The 17014-nt window shown below is 37.7% G+C and overlaps 1 protein-coding gene across 3 annotated transcripts in view; it reads right to left on the bottom strand.

Annotated features, from left to right (window-relative positions):
- MALRD1 (MAM and LDL receptor class A domain containing 1) overlaps positions 1-17014 on the bottom strand; it is a 554066-nt gene that overhangs the window by 517006 nt on the left and 20046 nt on the right. For all 3 annotated transcript variants that reach the window (XM_015474019.3, XM_015474018.3, XM_010811194.3), the window contains exon 5: positions 9022-9112. In XM_015474019.3, coding sequence (XP_015329505.1) covers positions 9022-9112 — 91 coding nt within the window. The remainder of the gene's footprint in view (positions 1-9021; positions 9113-17014) is intronic.

The raw sequence follows: 17014 nt of genomic DNA, 5'->3' as shown, positions 1-17014 counted from the left end.
GAACATGTTAAAGCTAAATCAAGTAGTGAGTCAGATCTTGGTTCCTCTGCTCAAGATCATCACACGGGCTTCTGTCCTACAGGAAATAGATGTAAAAGTCCTTTGCACGATCCTCACACAAACCAGGCTTACTTTTGCCTCAGGACTTCTACATTTACACATGGCTTCCTTCCAATGTACACATGGCTAGTTCCTTCAACTTATTTTCTGAGGAAAAAAAAAAAATATATATATATATCTATACACACATTCTCCAAGTGACCATGCGTGATCTATTTAAAACTTTAAAACTCTACTTAAAACTTCATTTCCCCCTTACCTGGGCACTCTCATCTCAATTTTCTGCTGTTTTGTTGTATCTAAAACATGTGTCATCACTTGACATAAAATACATTTTTCTATTTACTTGTTTAATTTCATTCACTGTCTGATTAAAATATAAATTCCATGAACTCAGGGATTACTGCTTTTTTTTTTTTTTTTTTTACTGCTTCTTCCATACATCTAGAAAAATTCTTGATATAACATAGATGTTCAATATGTACCTGTTTAATGAATGGATAAATAAATGACCTAAGACCTATTTAATGAAATATTTTAAAATAGTACAAACTCTATATAAATTGTATTTTTATTGGAAATAAAATTGAACCAATTGGTTATGAAAATGATTTATGCATAACATCCTTAATCTGGTTTCTCATAATGGAAGCTAACAAATGATGAATATGTAAAGCTTCTTGAATATAAGATTCAAGGAAAATAAAACTGTATATGCAATTAAAAGAGTGTGGGCAATAATGAAGCGAAGATTGAGAAATAACAATTACTGTGAAACAATTAAAACGGTAATTTTTGTAGATTCATATAAGAGCTACAAATCTTCTACCCCTAGAGCTCCATAATTAAATATTTGCCATAGTTCAATTAGATGTTGTATATTATCTCTAATTTTTTTTACTATTTGTACAAAACAATACCCACAAAAGTGCTATAAACAAAAATAGCAAAACAGTGAAGTACAAATTGCATGGAATTAAAAAAAATTTTTTTTTGACGTGGATCATTTTTAAAGTCTTTGTTGAATTTGTTACAACATTGCTTCTGTTGTTTATATTTTGGTTTTTTGGCCAGGAGGCAGGTGGGATGGATCTTAGCTCCCTACCAGGGATAAAACATGCATCCCCTACAGGAGAAGGCAAAGTGTCAATCACTGAACCACCAGAGAATTCTCATGCATGGAATTTAAAATGCAGCTTGTATCAGTTGGTATTAAATATCTTTCACCAATGTTAGCCACTTTTACTACCTTTAGTCCCCCAAATGGAATTCGCAACCACAAAATCAATGACATGTGGGAGGGGTAGAATAAATTGTCAATCAATTAATCTCCTGAACAGCTTTTTGTTTTAGTGTATTCTATTTCAGAGCTCAAAGCTATTTAAAGATGTCATCTATATTTATATTCATATTCAATTTTCTCCCTCTCCAGCCTCTCTCTCTTTAATTCTTATATTGCACCACAATCCAGCTGTAGAAAATTATCTTTGGCATTTTAAAATTCTCCATCAATGATGTATAATCAGCAGGATGAAGCTTTGTCAACAATTTCAAAGTCTGTGCCGATGAAGCCACATGTGCAAAGCCTGCCATCCTTCAAATCTTATCTTGTACAAACAGGTTACATGAAATTGACCAGACTCCCTCAGATGGTACAGAATGAAATCCAAGCCTCAAGGCTGCTGCTGCAAAAGTTATAATTGACATCTACTTTTGACTCCAGGGGCTTTTGACAATTTCTCTATCAGTTTTCTTAAATCAGTAATGAATTCCAATGAATAGTCATTAGATCTTAAAAGGTAGCTAGAAATTAATAAGATAAAAAGGTAACTAGCTAAATAATGCTTATTTAACTGGATAATATATAAGCATTATTCAGGTTTTCATCAAGAGATAACTTGTATACTTGGAATGTTTATAAATGAGACTAAGGCAAAATCCTGGCAAACCAACCTAAAAATATTCACAGAATATTCACGATATTCTGATTGTGAGCTATATCATGCAATCTTTATAAGAATACATAGTGATTTGTTCAAGAATCAATGTTATTTAAGAATCAGTGATTAAGCATATTCTTATTTAGTCACAAACACTGATCTTTTTTCATATTTTCTATTTTGATAAAGCCTAAACAGATCTTCCTTATAATAAACGCACAGTGAATACCCCTGTCTTGGAAGGGCAGTGGTTAGATACTGTTGCATGGAAGTAATGCAATGGAAGCATGGAAGTAATCTAAAGTATTTCTTTAATGTTATAAAAAGAATTTAGTTTTATTGTCCAACTTGAAAGCCTTCAGAAACCATGATAATACCTGTATCTATCACTTTATTTATAGAGTTGTTTATACTTCTATAGTAAAAAATAGAAACTGTTTGTTTTTTTTCCTAATGATAATAGTACACATGATAATCTATGTGGTGAAATAAAATATAAGAACAAGAGAAAATCTATCTAGTGGATTTCTCATGATCAGAATTTTCCCAATTGTAAAAAGTTACTATTTCTTTTTAATTTAAAAAAAAATTTAAACAATAAAATTATACATTTCTGGTATTTATTTCTGTATGTTTTGACAAACATAGAGCCATGGTCTGAAAATCCATCGATATCTCATTTAGTCAGTCAGGGCTGTCCCTAGTTGCTCTGATGGGCTGAACTGTACCCACCACCACCAATTCATAGGTTCAAGTCCAAACACTCAGTAGCTCAGAATGTGACCATATTTGGAGATAGGGTCTGTAAAGAGGTAATTAAGGGAAAGTGTGGCCATAGTGGCGGGCTCTAGTCCAATATGATTGGTGTCCTTAAAAGAAGAGGCATTTAGCACATGGACACAAAGAGAAAGAAGACTATATGAAGACCAAGGAGAAGACAGTCATCCACAAGCAAGGGGGAAAAAATGCAAGAAAAACAAACTTGGTGACCCCTCGATCCTGGATTTCCAGCCTTCTGAATCATGAGAAATGAAATTTCTGTTGCTTTAAGCCATCTGTTTGTGCATTCTTAGTCTCTTCAGTCACATCTGACTCTGTGCGACCCTATGGACTGTAGCCTGCCAGGTTCTTCTGTCCATTGGATTCTCCAGGCAAGAATACTGGAGTGGGTTGTCATACCCTCCTCCATGGGATTTTCCTGACCCAGGGATCAAACCTGTGTCTCCTATGTCTCCTGCTTTGGCAAGCAGGTTCTTTACCACTAGTACCACCTTAAGCCATCCAGTCTGTGATATTTTTTTTTTTTTAACTACTGCCTTAGAAAACATGCACTCCCCCTGGGGTAATTAAGGCAGGTATCTAGTGACCCAGAGTATGAAAGCCTAAAGAGGTGGCTGTCGGTTTGAAAAATACACTGTAAGGCGAGCTGGTTTACTGTCTCTAGGAATTGGTTCACTCTGGAAGAGACAGACCCTCTGTGATCAGCAAGACACCGGGTATCAAAGCATCAAAACAGAGAAAATAAAAACACGGTAATAGAATTGTTCCCTTGTCTCAAAAGAAAAAAAAAATCTGAACAAATTTTTGAAAGCACACTAGTTTGAAGAAGAAAATAGAGAAGTCTTGTCAGGAAACCTATATATCTTAAACAGAACCATTTCTATAAATCAAAATGACCACCAAAAGACTTATTACAGCATTCACTTTCAAGTGGACTCATTTCCAGATGCTATGTATCTGCTGTAAAATGACAGAAAACACAATGTTTCTACTAAACCATGGCAAATGTTTGCCTCAGCTTAATTCATCCTGATAAAAATCTCATTATTTTGAAGACATATCTTTATTTTTGATACTGAAACAAAACCTAAAAAATAATATAATATTCTTAGCATAAGTTTAAGTACTGCTAAAGAAATATATTCCCATGATATTTTATTTAAATCTGCTTTTTATGGAATGATGCTTGTGGCTCGGCAGAAAGAAGAATTCATCCAAAATCCCAAATACTTGATATTTAAATAATTTCACATACTCTTTGTTCAATCTGTTATTCAATTCTCAGCATTTAGCTGTGGAGGCAAATCAATACTGTGTGTGTATGTATGTACAGGGACTTGGAGTGTGGGGGCATTTTCTGTAAGAGAAGACTTCTCAGAAAATACACCCTGACTCAGTTTGAAAGGATATCTAGTAGCAGGACAGGTCAAAGAAAATTTTTATGAAATAAGCAGAGGGAGCAATGTTTGCAAAGATATGCAAAAAAGGAGATAACACTGGACTCACGAGTAGCTCTTTTGGGTCAGAATATGGGGATTCTTGGGGGAATTAAGAAGAAAGAATTTGGGCTGGTGTGTAAGAGCAGGATACTGGTGACCTTGTGTCATGACCAAAAAAAAAAAAATTCTGAATTCCATTCTGAAGGCAATGAGAGTTACTGAGGGATTTAAATAAAGTAGAGATTGGTCATAGTTGGATGTTAGAAAGTACAAACCGGTGGATAGCAGATAATAGTGATTAGTGGAGTGGAATAGACTGAAACTGGAATTTTCAAAATCCAAGAAAAAAAAATGTGGGACACACAAAATCAGAGTCAGATGAATAATGATAAGTAAGTGGAGACAATTAGAGAAATATAAGAACATACTCTCAATAATGTTTTGCACCAAGTTAATGTGGAGGTGAGAAGGGGGAAGAAGGACTGAAGAATGACTCCTTGGCTTCTATGTGAGACCAAACAGGCATTAATGACTAAAATAGGGAACATAGGAAAAGAAATAGAGTTTGAAAGAAGATTGGAATTTAATTCTAAATATGCTAATGTTGAGTTTCTGTAGCAAATGGATGCTCACTCAACTTATAAACCTGTTCTCCTTGCCTTCCTTTATTACAGAGGCCAAATGTAAACACTCTGTTTTCTTAGCCTCCCTAGCAACCAAGGTTATCTGCCTGACGATCATCTAGCTGATGAACGATGTGTCCAAAACTATGTCCTATGCCATTCCTTCCTTCTTCCTATCCTGAATGAGAGAGGTTATTCCAGAAGCATAGATGGCAAGTAGCAAGGAAACCCCTTAGTCCTTGAATTTAGCGTATCAGAGTTGAAGAATCTATGCCATGACTATCTATCTCCTCTATTAAGTCATCTGACAAATGAAAGTTACTCAGTCATGTCTGACTCTTTGCAACCCCATGGACTAAACATTCCATGGAATTCTCGAGGCCAGAATACTGGAGGGGGTAACCTTTCCCTTTTCTAGGTGATCTTCCCAACCCAGGGATGGAACCCAGCTCTCCTGCATTGTAGGCAGATTCTTTACCAGCTGAGCCACAAGGGAAGCCCCAAAATACTGGAGTGGGTAGCCTATCCTTTCTCCATGAGACCTTCCCAGCCCAGGAATCAAACTGGGGTCTCCTGCATTGCAGACATATTCTTTACCAACTGAGCTATCAGGGAAGCCTATTAAGTCAAAAGCAAAAGCAAAAATCTCAGGGTTTTCTGCTTTCTTGCATCCCAATGCATATCTAACCCTATTTTCCACTGGAGTAGGATTTTCTCATGGAAATGTCCAGAAGGTGTTGGGTTGGCTCTGCCTGCTTCTCCCACCTTGGCCATCACCACCAGGACCACACGAGACTGAGACCATTGACTTTAGTCATCCAGAACCCTACTCCAGGGCAGTCACTGCCAAATGCAAAAAATCAACACAAGACTAGGTCTCATGGGTCCCAAAGGCTAGTTCTGTTCTTAAACCTAGAATTGGCTGACTTCACAAGAATTTCCTAAGTATATTATTTAAAACGTAGGCCCCATCCTCAGTGATTCCCATCTAGCAGGGCTGGAATGAATCCCAGAATCAATCACTCTTTTACATGATTCTGATGATTAACTAGATGTAGTCTGTCAGTGCATGAATTTGACTGGAGAGTCTCATTTGAAAATTTAATGCCACCTAATTTTACCATCTCTCACAGTCCCACCATTTATAAAATGTAACTCCATCTGAATACCAATCCTATCCCATAATGCTTTCTCCTTTGTCTCCATTAGTCCTCATGCTGCTGTGTTTTCCTCCCAAAAGTTTAAATATGCTTTCAATCTTCATTCTATTTGAAAAATTAAACCCAAACCCGTGCACCCTCACCTTCAAAGATTCAAAGAACGCTTTGTGACCTTGACCTGAGTACAGAATTTCTCTAAAAGGAAACCACTCACTTTGCAGCTTTTCCCAAGGGGAGAGATCTTTTTCCAATGCCCCATAAAACACAAGGCCAAAAATTAAAGTCCTTCTAAATCCCCAATGTTGCTTCCATACACTGATTTATTCTTCCATGTTGTAAAAACATCTTGGCTCACGACATTCAACTTATAGCCCTGGGTCATCCATGCAGGAGGTCTGATTTCCATATTTATTGAAGACTTCAGTCATGGATTTCAAAGTCATCTTCTCTAGAGCTTTATCTTGTAATCTCGTATACACATAACAATCATGTAAAAGCCCTACCCAATAATTGAGCTTTAAAGTCCATGTCTCATCTTCATGAAACTTTATTTCCACATCACCTCAGAACAATATGGTGATAACACTACCTGGAACTATTCTTAGAAATTGTAGGTGCCAGTATTTTTCTATGTGACCCCAACTTTTCTTTGAATGTTCAAGTATCTGATGCTCTCACTCCCATTATTATTGCATTTTTTATTTCTATAGTGATGTTAAGGAGTCCAGGTGCTTACTAAAAACCTGGCATTTGTCTTCTGAGTAATTATTATGGCCCATCTACACAGGCCTTTGTCCTAGGGTATGGGTCATGGGTACTTAGAGAAATGGCTTTGGTTCCCAGAGCTGAAGATGAAGAGTTAAGTTCATGTCTGAAATGCTAGCAGAGTCCTGTTACAAGCAATCTCAGGCCCCAAGCACAACCCAAGCATTTTCCTGCATAATTTGCTGTGTAAACAGTTTCAATGGCAACAGCCATTTCCTAACTCCCTGATGGTCCAGGAAGTCCAGTCAAGAGCTGATTTCATGGCTTTGTTCTCCTTTGAGGGTGATCAGCAAGAATGGGCAATAAATACAACTATTAAGGATCATTTTGTCTGGCAGACCTCAATTTCTGTAGAAACTACTAAACTGAGATATATAATGTCCCTGCTGAGGTGATCAGGGTCAGGGACTAGATGTTTCATTAAGAATCAAGTGTAAGTGGGCTGTGCTCTGGTTCAGAAGCAACCATGCAGGGTAACAGAAGAGAGATTATTAAGGGAGTTTTGAATGGCAGATCATGCATTGCCTGGAGTTGACAATGTATTCTCTACTGGCATATTGCTTCCCTTCTGATAAGTCTAAGGAATATTATCTGCTTGTAGTGAAAAGTCACTGATGTGCTTAATAATAATGCTTAAATAATAATAATATTGCTTAAATTATTTACTTCTAAGAATGAGTGGAGGTTACAGTCTGTTCCTTTAAAGTTCTACATTTCACATCTATATTTCAATTTATCCTATCATGATTTCTTACTAATATATACTAAGAACTGAAAATACAAAGATGAAAGAGAACTTTATGTGTTCCATGTTTAGAGGGGCTGTCATTAGCTCTTGTAAATTTACCTTGATTTGAGTGACAAGAGACACAAACCTATAAGCTCTTATAACAGCAAGAAGTGCTTTTTTTATTTTTTTTAATTTTATAAAGTGTTTTATTTTATTTTATTTTATTTTTAAACTTTACATAATTGTATTAGTTTTGCCAAATATCAAAATGAATCCATCACAGGTATACATGTGCTCCCCATCCTGAACCCTCCTCCCTCCTCATACCGTCCCTCTGGGTCGTCCCAGTGCACTAGCCCCAAGCATCCAGTATCGTGCATTGAACCTGGACTGGCATCTCGTTTCATACATGATATTTTATATGTTTCAATGCCATTCTCCCAAATCTTCCCACCCTCTCCCTCTCCCACAGAGTCCATAAGACTGTTCCATACATCAGTGTCTCTTTTGCTGTCTCGTACACAGGGTTATGGTTATCATCTTTCTAAATTCCATATATATGCGTTAGTATACTGTATTGGTGTTTTTCCTTCTGGCTTACTTCACTTTCTATAATAGGCTCCAGTTTCATCCACCTCATTAGAACTGATTCAAATGAATTCTTTTTAATGGCTGTGCTTTTTAAGTATCAAAGCACAATGCAAACATCCTTTATCAAGTTTCCTTGGTCTCTCTTAGGTAGACTGGAACATTTTTTTCTTAACCACATTTCTTCTGTTACTGGAACATTTTTATTTTAACCACAACTACCATTTCTTTGTATCCAACTAGAACTTGGAACCCTCTCTACAAAACAGCTTTCTTGATTCTATCATATCATAATAAAATTTCAAAAGGAAAAAATTCTATCAAATATCTATACTCAAATATATCAAATAAATGTTATTACTGCATATTAGACTAATTTCATCCTTACCAACTTATATTTTAAACATTGAACTTTCCTATTGAGAACAATGTGAATGGTGAATTGAATATTACACAGTTAATATAATCACAGGACTGATATGGATAATTTTTTAGATCTGATGTGTGGTTTATTGATCTAGTTGTTTCAGTCTAAATAGAAAATAGATTATAACTAATATACTTCTCCATTTGTGTCTTTCAGTGGCTTAGTTTAATTGATTCTCCAAGAAGACTGTTTCAAATCAATGGGGGCCAGTTTTCTCCTGATTCCCTAGAAAGCATAGAATTCTCTGGGTAAGATTTAACTAACCAGTGTAAATATTGCTATAGGGTTCCAAATCTGAGACTAAATTACACACTTCAGTTCTTTATAGTAGCCTGTGTTCACCTCTAGCACAAATCTAGTCATTGTACCACAGTGTATAAGGACAATAGAAAATAGTTCACTCTAAAACATTAAGCAAAAATAAAAGAGCAGATCAAAATCATTACACAATGTTTAAACTGAACTGAATTTATTATACAATAAGGGTCAGAATGAGAAAAATATCTTACCATCTGCTGGCAAGCAGCCTGAGCTGAAAGATAGATCATCAATAGCTATGACTTCATCCTGAGCTGAAATCATCTGGCCTTGAAAAATAACCTGGACAAGAAAAATAAACAAAAATAAAGAACAAGGGACAGTATTTTCTTACAGTCTTGTAGCACAGAGTCTACATATAAAAGAAACGTGATACTTCCTAGAAGCACATGGGTGACCATGCCAATTCCAAGCGGAGAGAGATCTATACTTTGAAGAACAAAAAAATGCCTGGATGGGAGGGCAGTTGGAGGGAGATTAGATAAATGTATATGTATGGCTGAGTCCCTTTGCTGTCCACCTGAAACTGTCACAACATTGTTAATTGGCTACACTCCAATACAAAATCGGAGAAGGCAATGGCACCCCACTCCAGTACTCTCGGCTGGAAAATCCCATGGATGGAGGAGCCTGGTGGGCTTCCGTCTATGAGGTTGCACAGGACACGACTGAAGCGACTTAGCAGTAGCAGCAATACAAAAAGTTTAAAAACAAAACAAACAAACAAAAAACACCTGAACCAAAAAATGTACAGTCTTCTCTGTATCTCACATGTTTAGAATAGGTTAGGTAACATATTTGTGAAATGAATCAACAGCCACCTGGTTTCTTCCCTGTATCATCTTCCTGTTTGGTTCCTATACCTTCATACTGCTTAGCATTTACCAGTTCTGGGAGCCTCACTCCATCTTAAGCTCTGGTTTTCAGTATTTTGCATCATTAAGCAAAAGTAAAGAGCAGATCAAAGTCATTACCTCTGGTTCTCTGAATTTTACTCGAAGCCCCATCTTGAATGTCCTTGTCCTATCCTCCTGCACATTTTCTGCCATTATCTAAACATAGCTTGGGACACTAATTAGAAATCATTGTTCGGTGACTTACTGTTAAAATGACCAAATGTTGTACTGTGATGGGAGGCCAGCCCAAGTCTCCACCAAGAGGAAATACTCTAGCATAATGAATCTGAGAAACTTGGAAAGATCAAATAATCCTAATTACTTAAATCCATGGCTTCCCTAGTGGCTCAGACAATAAAGCGTCTGTCTGCAATGCAGGAGACTCGGGTTCGATCCCTGGGTTGGGAAGATGCCCTGGAGAAGGAAATGGCAGCCCACTCCAGTATTCTTGCCTGGAAAATACCATGGATCTTGGAGCCTGGTAGACTACTGTCCATGGGGTCGCAAAGAGTCAGACATGACTGAGTGACTTCACTTTCACTTAAATCAATAAAACATTGGTGTATTGGTGGAGAGTATTCTCCTGTCCTCACTAGTGAATATCAATAATGTGTGAGGCTTAATTCATGGATGCATTAAACCTGTGTGCATGACTCAACCTTATTCATAATGTAAACATTATTTCAAGACATCACACTGCTTCTTAGATGAACATTTGGTCTGTATCACAAACCCTAGCAGATCATTTTGCTGTCCTGCATTTTCTTTTGTTCCTCTACAATGTGATGTCCTAATATATTTCCTTTTAAGCCAGAGATTGTCTACTAGTCTGTTAAAAATGTGATGAAAAATGTCCATAATGTATCCAGTGAACTATCAATATATAGCCCTAAGAAAGTCATCCTCTCTTCACATAAATTAGAATAACCATGGGACTACTTACAAGTCAGGACCATGATGGAAAAAGTCTATCAAAAATTGTGATGTAGGGATGGCTTCATATGAAGGTAGCATAGCATAGTGTGTATGCTCAGTCATGTCTGACTCTTTCGTGTCAGGCTCCTGCCAGGCTCCTCTGTCCATGGGATTCTTCAGGCAAGAATACTGGAGTGTGTTGCCATTTCCTGCTCCAGGGGATCTTCCAGACTCAAGAATTGAACCCATGTCTCCTGCATTGTGAAGCAGATTCCTTACTACTGAGCTACCTGAGAAGCCCCCATAGCATAGTGATTAAAGTGTATATTTGGAATCAGATTACTTGAATTTAGATCCCAGATACACCACTTCCCAGCAGGAAGAGCCTGGAGAAGTTACTTAACACTTCTGTGCCTCAGTTTATTTCTTTGTAAAAAGGTACTGATAAGAATAGTTATTACCTATATGATAAGGTGTATGCAAGGTAACAAACGAGTCATCACTTACACAACTGCACTTGACCTATATAGTTGGCATCAACCAGTCCATTCTGAAGAAGATCAGCCCTGGGATTTCTTTGGAAGGAATGATGCTAAAGCTGAAACTCTGGTACTTTGGCCACCTCATGCGAAGAGTTGACTCATTGGAAAAGACTCTGATGCTGGGAGGGATTGGGGGCAGGAGGAGAAGGGACGACAGAGGATGAGATGGCTGGATGGCATCACTGACTCGATGGACATGAGTCTGAGTGAACTCTGGGAGTTGGTGATGGACAGGGAGGCCTGGCGTGCTGCGATCCATGGGGTCGCAAAGAGTCGGACACGACTGAGTGACTGATCTGATCTGATCTGATTATGGCATAGAGTTATTAAAATATTTAAGCTACTGTATAGTGTTTACTAATTAAAAATCTACTCTGCACAGATTAACTTTATTCTTCTTGAAAGCCTATTGATATAGATACAGTCCCTAGTTCCTGCTGAACTGAACACTTACCTATAGCAGCCACATTTAAAAAAATTTTTTTTCTTTTTTTTAAATTTTTCAAATCTTAAATATATTGTATTGGTTCTGCCACACATCAACATGAATCCGCCACAGGCGTACACGTGTTCCCCATCCTGAACCCCCCTCCCACCTCCCTCCCTGTACCATCCCTCCGAGTCATCCCAGTGCACCAGCAGTTGAAATGCAATTATTTTAGTATAACTGAAAACATTTCTATAGTATTACAATGATCAAAGATAACCAAAAATTAATATTTGGATACTAGGATTTCAAGGTGTCATAAGGTACTTGCAGCAGCCACATTTAAAGAGAAAAGTGGAAATAAGTGTTGACCAGTCTCTCTTCTCCTCCACGCTCTCCCCACAAACCCATTCATCTTCAGGACTTTAACTGTCACCCAGGCTCATGAATACATGTTTACATCAGGAATGTCAACCTCTTTCTCTTGAGCTCTCCTTCCCCATCTCTACCATCTGTTGAATATTTTCAGTCAGGTGACACGAAGTCACTTCTAATTCAAGATGTTCTTTCCTCTCAACTTGGACCTCTGCCCTGACGCTCATCCTCTGAAAATGGTACCAGGAGACTGCCATCTGCAATGCTCAAAATTCCAAAATGACCTTTGGCATCACTTTCTCCCCCAGTCATGTCCAATCGATCAAGATCTATTTAACCCTCTTTCCTTTCCATTGCTATTTCCTCTCCTACATCTTCACACCTGATCTAATGAAGTAGCTTTTATGTTATTTATTTGGCTCTGCCAGGCCTCAGTTGCGGCATGCAAATTCCTGGGTGCAATATGTAGGATCTAGTTCCCTTCCCAGGGATTGAACCACAGGCCCCCTGCATTGGAAGCTTGGAATTTTAACCACTGGACCACCCAGGGAAGTCCTGCAGTAGCTTTTAAATTACCTTCTTACCTTCAAGCCTCTCTTCAGAGTTTGCAATATGTGTATTTATTTATTTGATTCAGTTAAATTATAGATTAACTTGGTATAACTGAAGAGAAGCTAGTATGAAAATCGGCCATCATTTAAGCCCACTGGCACTGCAAGAGCAAAGGTTTTCTTAGGGAAAAGAATTGCTTCTCTAATTGTAGGGAAATTACTTGTGGATCTACGTAGCTAGGAAACAAAAGACCCACCAGGTACAAGGAGATAATCCAGTTAAATGTATTTAAACAAAAAGTTTCCAGGGATTTTGGTTGGGATCCTGAAAAGGGGGATGAGTGAATTATCTAAAGAATGTGGAAAGTGAGTGAAGTTGCTCAATCATGTCCAACTCTTTGTGACCCCCATGGACTGTAGCCTGCCAGGCTCCTCCATCCATGAGATTTTCCAGGCAAGAATACTGGAATGGGTTACCATTTCTTTCTCCAAGGGACCTTCCCAACCCAGGGATCAAACCTGGGTCTCCCGCACTGCAGGCTGGCTCTTTACTGTCTGAGCCACCAGGGAAGCCCTTAAAGAACATGGAAACCCATGATAATTTTTTAAAAACCAGGCCCTGTAGTCAGAGGCTGTTTGTGATATGGTAATTGCATTTCTAAGAGAAGTGATAAACATTCTTTGTTTTCTCCAAAACTTAGTCAAATAACCTTTTCCAAATACCCACCTCATTTTTTTCTGTTAGGTGAAGCTAAAAAAAAAAAAAAAAAGATAGGGACTTCTCTAGCAGTCCAGTGGTTAGGACTCTGTGCTTCCACTGCAGGGGACAAGGATTTGATTCCTGATCAAGCAACTAAGATCCTGAGTGCCTCAGGGGCACAGCCAAAATAAAGAAAAGAAAACAACAGCAAAGTAGCAAATCAAAAGCAGATCACAGCGCAGATAATGAAGTTAGAAGCTTGACACCATCACGTAAGCCAGGTACGGGCTGCACTGATGCAATGGAAAACATGAGACAAATTCCTTTCACCTCAAACATTTTAAGAGAAGATGGCTTGGAAGGGAGGCTTTGTGCTGGAAATACTCAATTTAAATCTTCAATGAAACTTTTATGGCAGGTGAACAATGAATATAAACTCACTTGGCTTATACTAGTAACGACATGAACAGAAACCCTTGCGTTTATATCTTCTGTATGAGAATTTTCCTAATTAGTAGTATGCATTTAATGGTCTTTTTCAAGAAAATATATAAAACACAAGATGATGACAGTAGTCTTTTCATCGTCATGTGTTCACACAGTAAGTATTCTTGAATTAAAAGATAAAATGTCTCAAATTATGATTTTGAAAAGTTTGAGAGTAGCAGTAAGTTAATAATTTATATTCATCATTATTAACCACATCTTTTGTTTGTATTAATAAAGCCTATTGTTTCTGAATGGGAGAGTGATGAGAAGTCTCTGACATTTCTAAGTGGAATATCAGAGAAATGACAAGTATATAATAGCATATTAAAAATGCTTCAGTATCATCTTAAAATTCAGGCACTGATTTCAAGAATCTAGACATTCAACTTGGAAATAACAGTCAATGATATACTTAGTAACATAGTATTTATTCCTTCCTACCCATAAAACCAATGGGGGAAATCCCTTCAAGAACCAGAAAAAAACAGGGATGAGGGGAGATTTCATCTGAATTTTAGGCTAAATTTCTACTATACGTTTAGCGTGGTTTATTCTTTGCTTCTGTGAATATTTTAAGACAAGAGTAAAATTAATTGCTTTTGTCTGCAATTTTGAGAAATGTGATCGCAGTTCATTAGCACCATGCAATGCATAATAATGTTTCATCTAACACAGTAGACAAAGGATTCTTTAACAAGTCACATCAGATCTGACCAAATCTAGAGGTTGGATTTTTTTTTCTATATTTTATAAATTCTTACGCGGCTTTATTAGATAAAAAATTATCGTGGCTCAGTGACTGACTGAGATCTGAAATCAAACTACCCTATGGTCTAATCTTGTATGGGATTTGGTAAATTATTTCATTCTCTATAGCTTACAGTCCTCTGGACTTCCCTGGTGCTCCAGTGGCTAAGACTTCGCCTTCCAATGCAGGGGGCCTGGGTTTAATCCCTGGTTGGGGAACTAAGATCCCATTTGCCTCAGGACCAAAAAACCAAAACATGAAACAGATGCAGTATTGTAATAAATTCAGTAAAGAATTTAAACATGGTCCACATCAAAACATCTTTAAAAAATAAAGCTTACAATCCTCATGTGAACAATGGGGTAAATGATAGTTGAGAGGACTGCCATGAAGGGCCAATAAGATAGTGTACACGAAGGACTAAATGCAATTCTTTACACACAGTAAGCACTCAGTCAATACTAGATGTTATTCTTTAAACACCTTCAAAAATGTTTTGAAACACTGCCATTTCTGTGGACTAAATGCATAACACCATTCCTAGTTTATACAGCAGCAGTCTCTCAGAAATTAACATACACTTCAGGTTAACAAGGGATGGATCTAGTTAGTCCTTTACAGGTGAAGGTGACAGTCTCCACACAAGAGCCAGATCCAGAGGCTTTCTCAGAAACCCATGCTAAGCCAGCGTCCAGCTGGGACTAAAATCTATGTAAGTATTTCTAAAGCAAGCATGAATGACTTTACAACCATCAAGGCAGCATGCATGGGAAACTGCCAAGAAAAACAAACAAAAAAATAAACCTAGAATAATTCTAGGAGACTTATAAATTGATGAGGCAGCAGATACTGTCTGGAGACGCTGATTACAAAATGCCCCCAAATAAGCCTCTTTCTAAAGCTTTTCAGGAAAGGGCTACTACATAGAGGCCGGCAGTACTACAAGTACAGCACATTTCTGTGACCCAGCTCAACAAAAGCAAATGAGTATCTGTTCACTTGCTGACAGGATAGAGCTAAAACATACCTGCAGATCTTAAAGATCGGTGTAGCCAGAGGATCCCATGAGAGTCATACAGTTTCCTAATTTTTAGCAATGCCTTTACGGTAGAAGCACTGTTTTTATATCAGCAATGAAGGATTTTGAGAATCAAATTAATATGCTCCATGGGCATCTGTTTTGGTGGAAGACACTGCTGCATTTTAAAGTACTCAGGTGAATAATCTCACTTCCTCTGCTACAGCTGAATTGCCCTGGAAATAATCTATTTGGGAATTTAAAGTTTTATAGTTATCTACTACATATATTTAATCATCAACCCCCACAATATGCTATTTGGGAATGGACAGCGAGAAAAGCAAAGAATTTATCCTAAAACGCTTAACTTACAAGTAGCAGGTTCCCGCTACTTATATCCAACATCAAATCTCTTGTCGTGCTACTAATAAAGACCTTGACCAAAGTATTTCTTTTGGTTGTAGTTTTAGTTGCTAAGTTGTGTCTGACTCTTTTGTGACCTGTGGCCTATAGCCCACCAGGTTCCTCTGTCCATGGGATTTTCCAGGCAAGAACACTGGAGTAGGTTGTCATTTCCTTCTCCAGGGGATCTCCCTGGACCCAGGGCTCAAACCCACATCTCCTGCATTGACAGGCAGACTCTGTACTAAAATAAGAAGGCACAATGCTTGACAAAGATAGCTTAAGACTTTTTTTTTTAATCACCCACTCTGTTTCAAAGTCGGAAAAGGTGTATAAATACCGATAAAGTTTACACACAGACAAGAGTCCCATAGCAGTCCTTAAGGTTTAGACAAGCGTGCAGAGGGACTTCAGCGAGCTCATCCTTCGGCATCTAGTCAGTGTCCCCTCAGAGGTACTCTTGGCTCTCTTTTGTTGCTATTGTTACAGAAGAGAGACAGATACAGGGAAGTAAGAAAATAAAGTAGTAATATAATAAATAAACTAGAAATGTCTCCTTTGGTCAATGACACCTGAACATCCACAACAAATGGGATGCATTCTTGTTGTCTGGGGTTCTCACTCTGCAGAGCACTCCCCACCAAGGCAGGAACTCAAGATGTCTTATCCCTGTGCCTGAGGAGTCCTTTATAGGAAGACTTACATGCTGATGGCTTAAAATACCACCCCAACCTCACACACACACACATAGACACACACACACCAGTAATACTGGATTTCAAGAGGATACAAAGCCTCAAATGACAGAATTATGCTTCCAGCTGTACAGTTCTCCTCAAGCCATCATCCAGGAGTCACCTAACTATCTACTAAATTATTTTCTTTCATCTTCTTTAGATTCCCATTTGATTTTACAAAAGGCTGAAAATTCTGAACTTCAGTGATTTTATGACAGATCAATTAAGAATATGTGCCATTCTTATATCTTATCATTCAATTTTAGTAATAGAGGTCTTGTTCATTCTCTAATATTCCCTCTTAGCCACTCAAAATTCAATACAATTTACTCTCTTTATTAAGGCAAGTGCTACATCTATCACATATCAGATGATTTTCTATAG

Source organism: Bos taurus, chromosome 13, assembly GCF_002263795.3.
Source record: "Bos taurus isolate L1 Dominette 01449 registration number 42190680 breed Hereford chromosome 13, ARS-UCD2.0, whole genome shotgun sequence".
NCBI lineage: Eukaryota > Metazoa > Chordata > Mammalia > Artiodactyla > Bovidae > Bos > Bos taurus.
The sequence above is the reverse complement of the archived record's forward strand: the minus strand, read 5'-3'. Positions and strand labels throughout refer to the sequence as shown.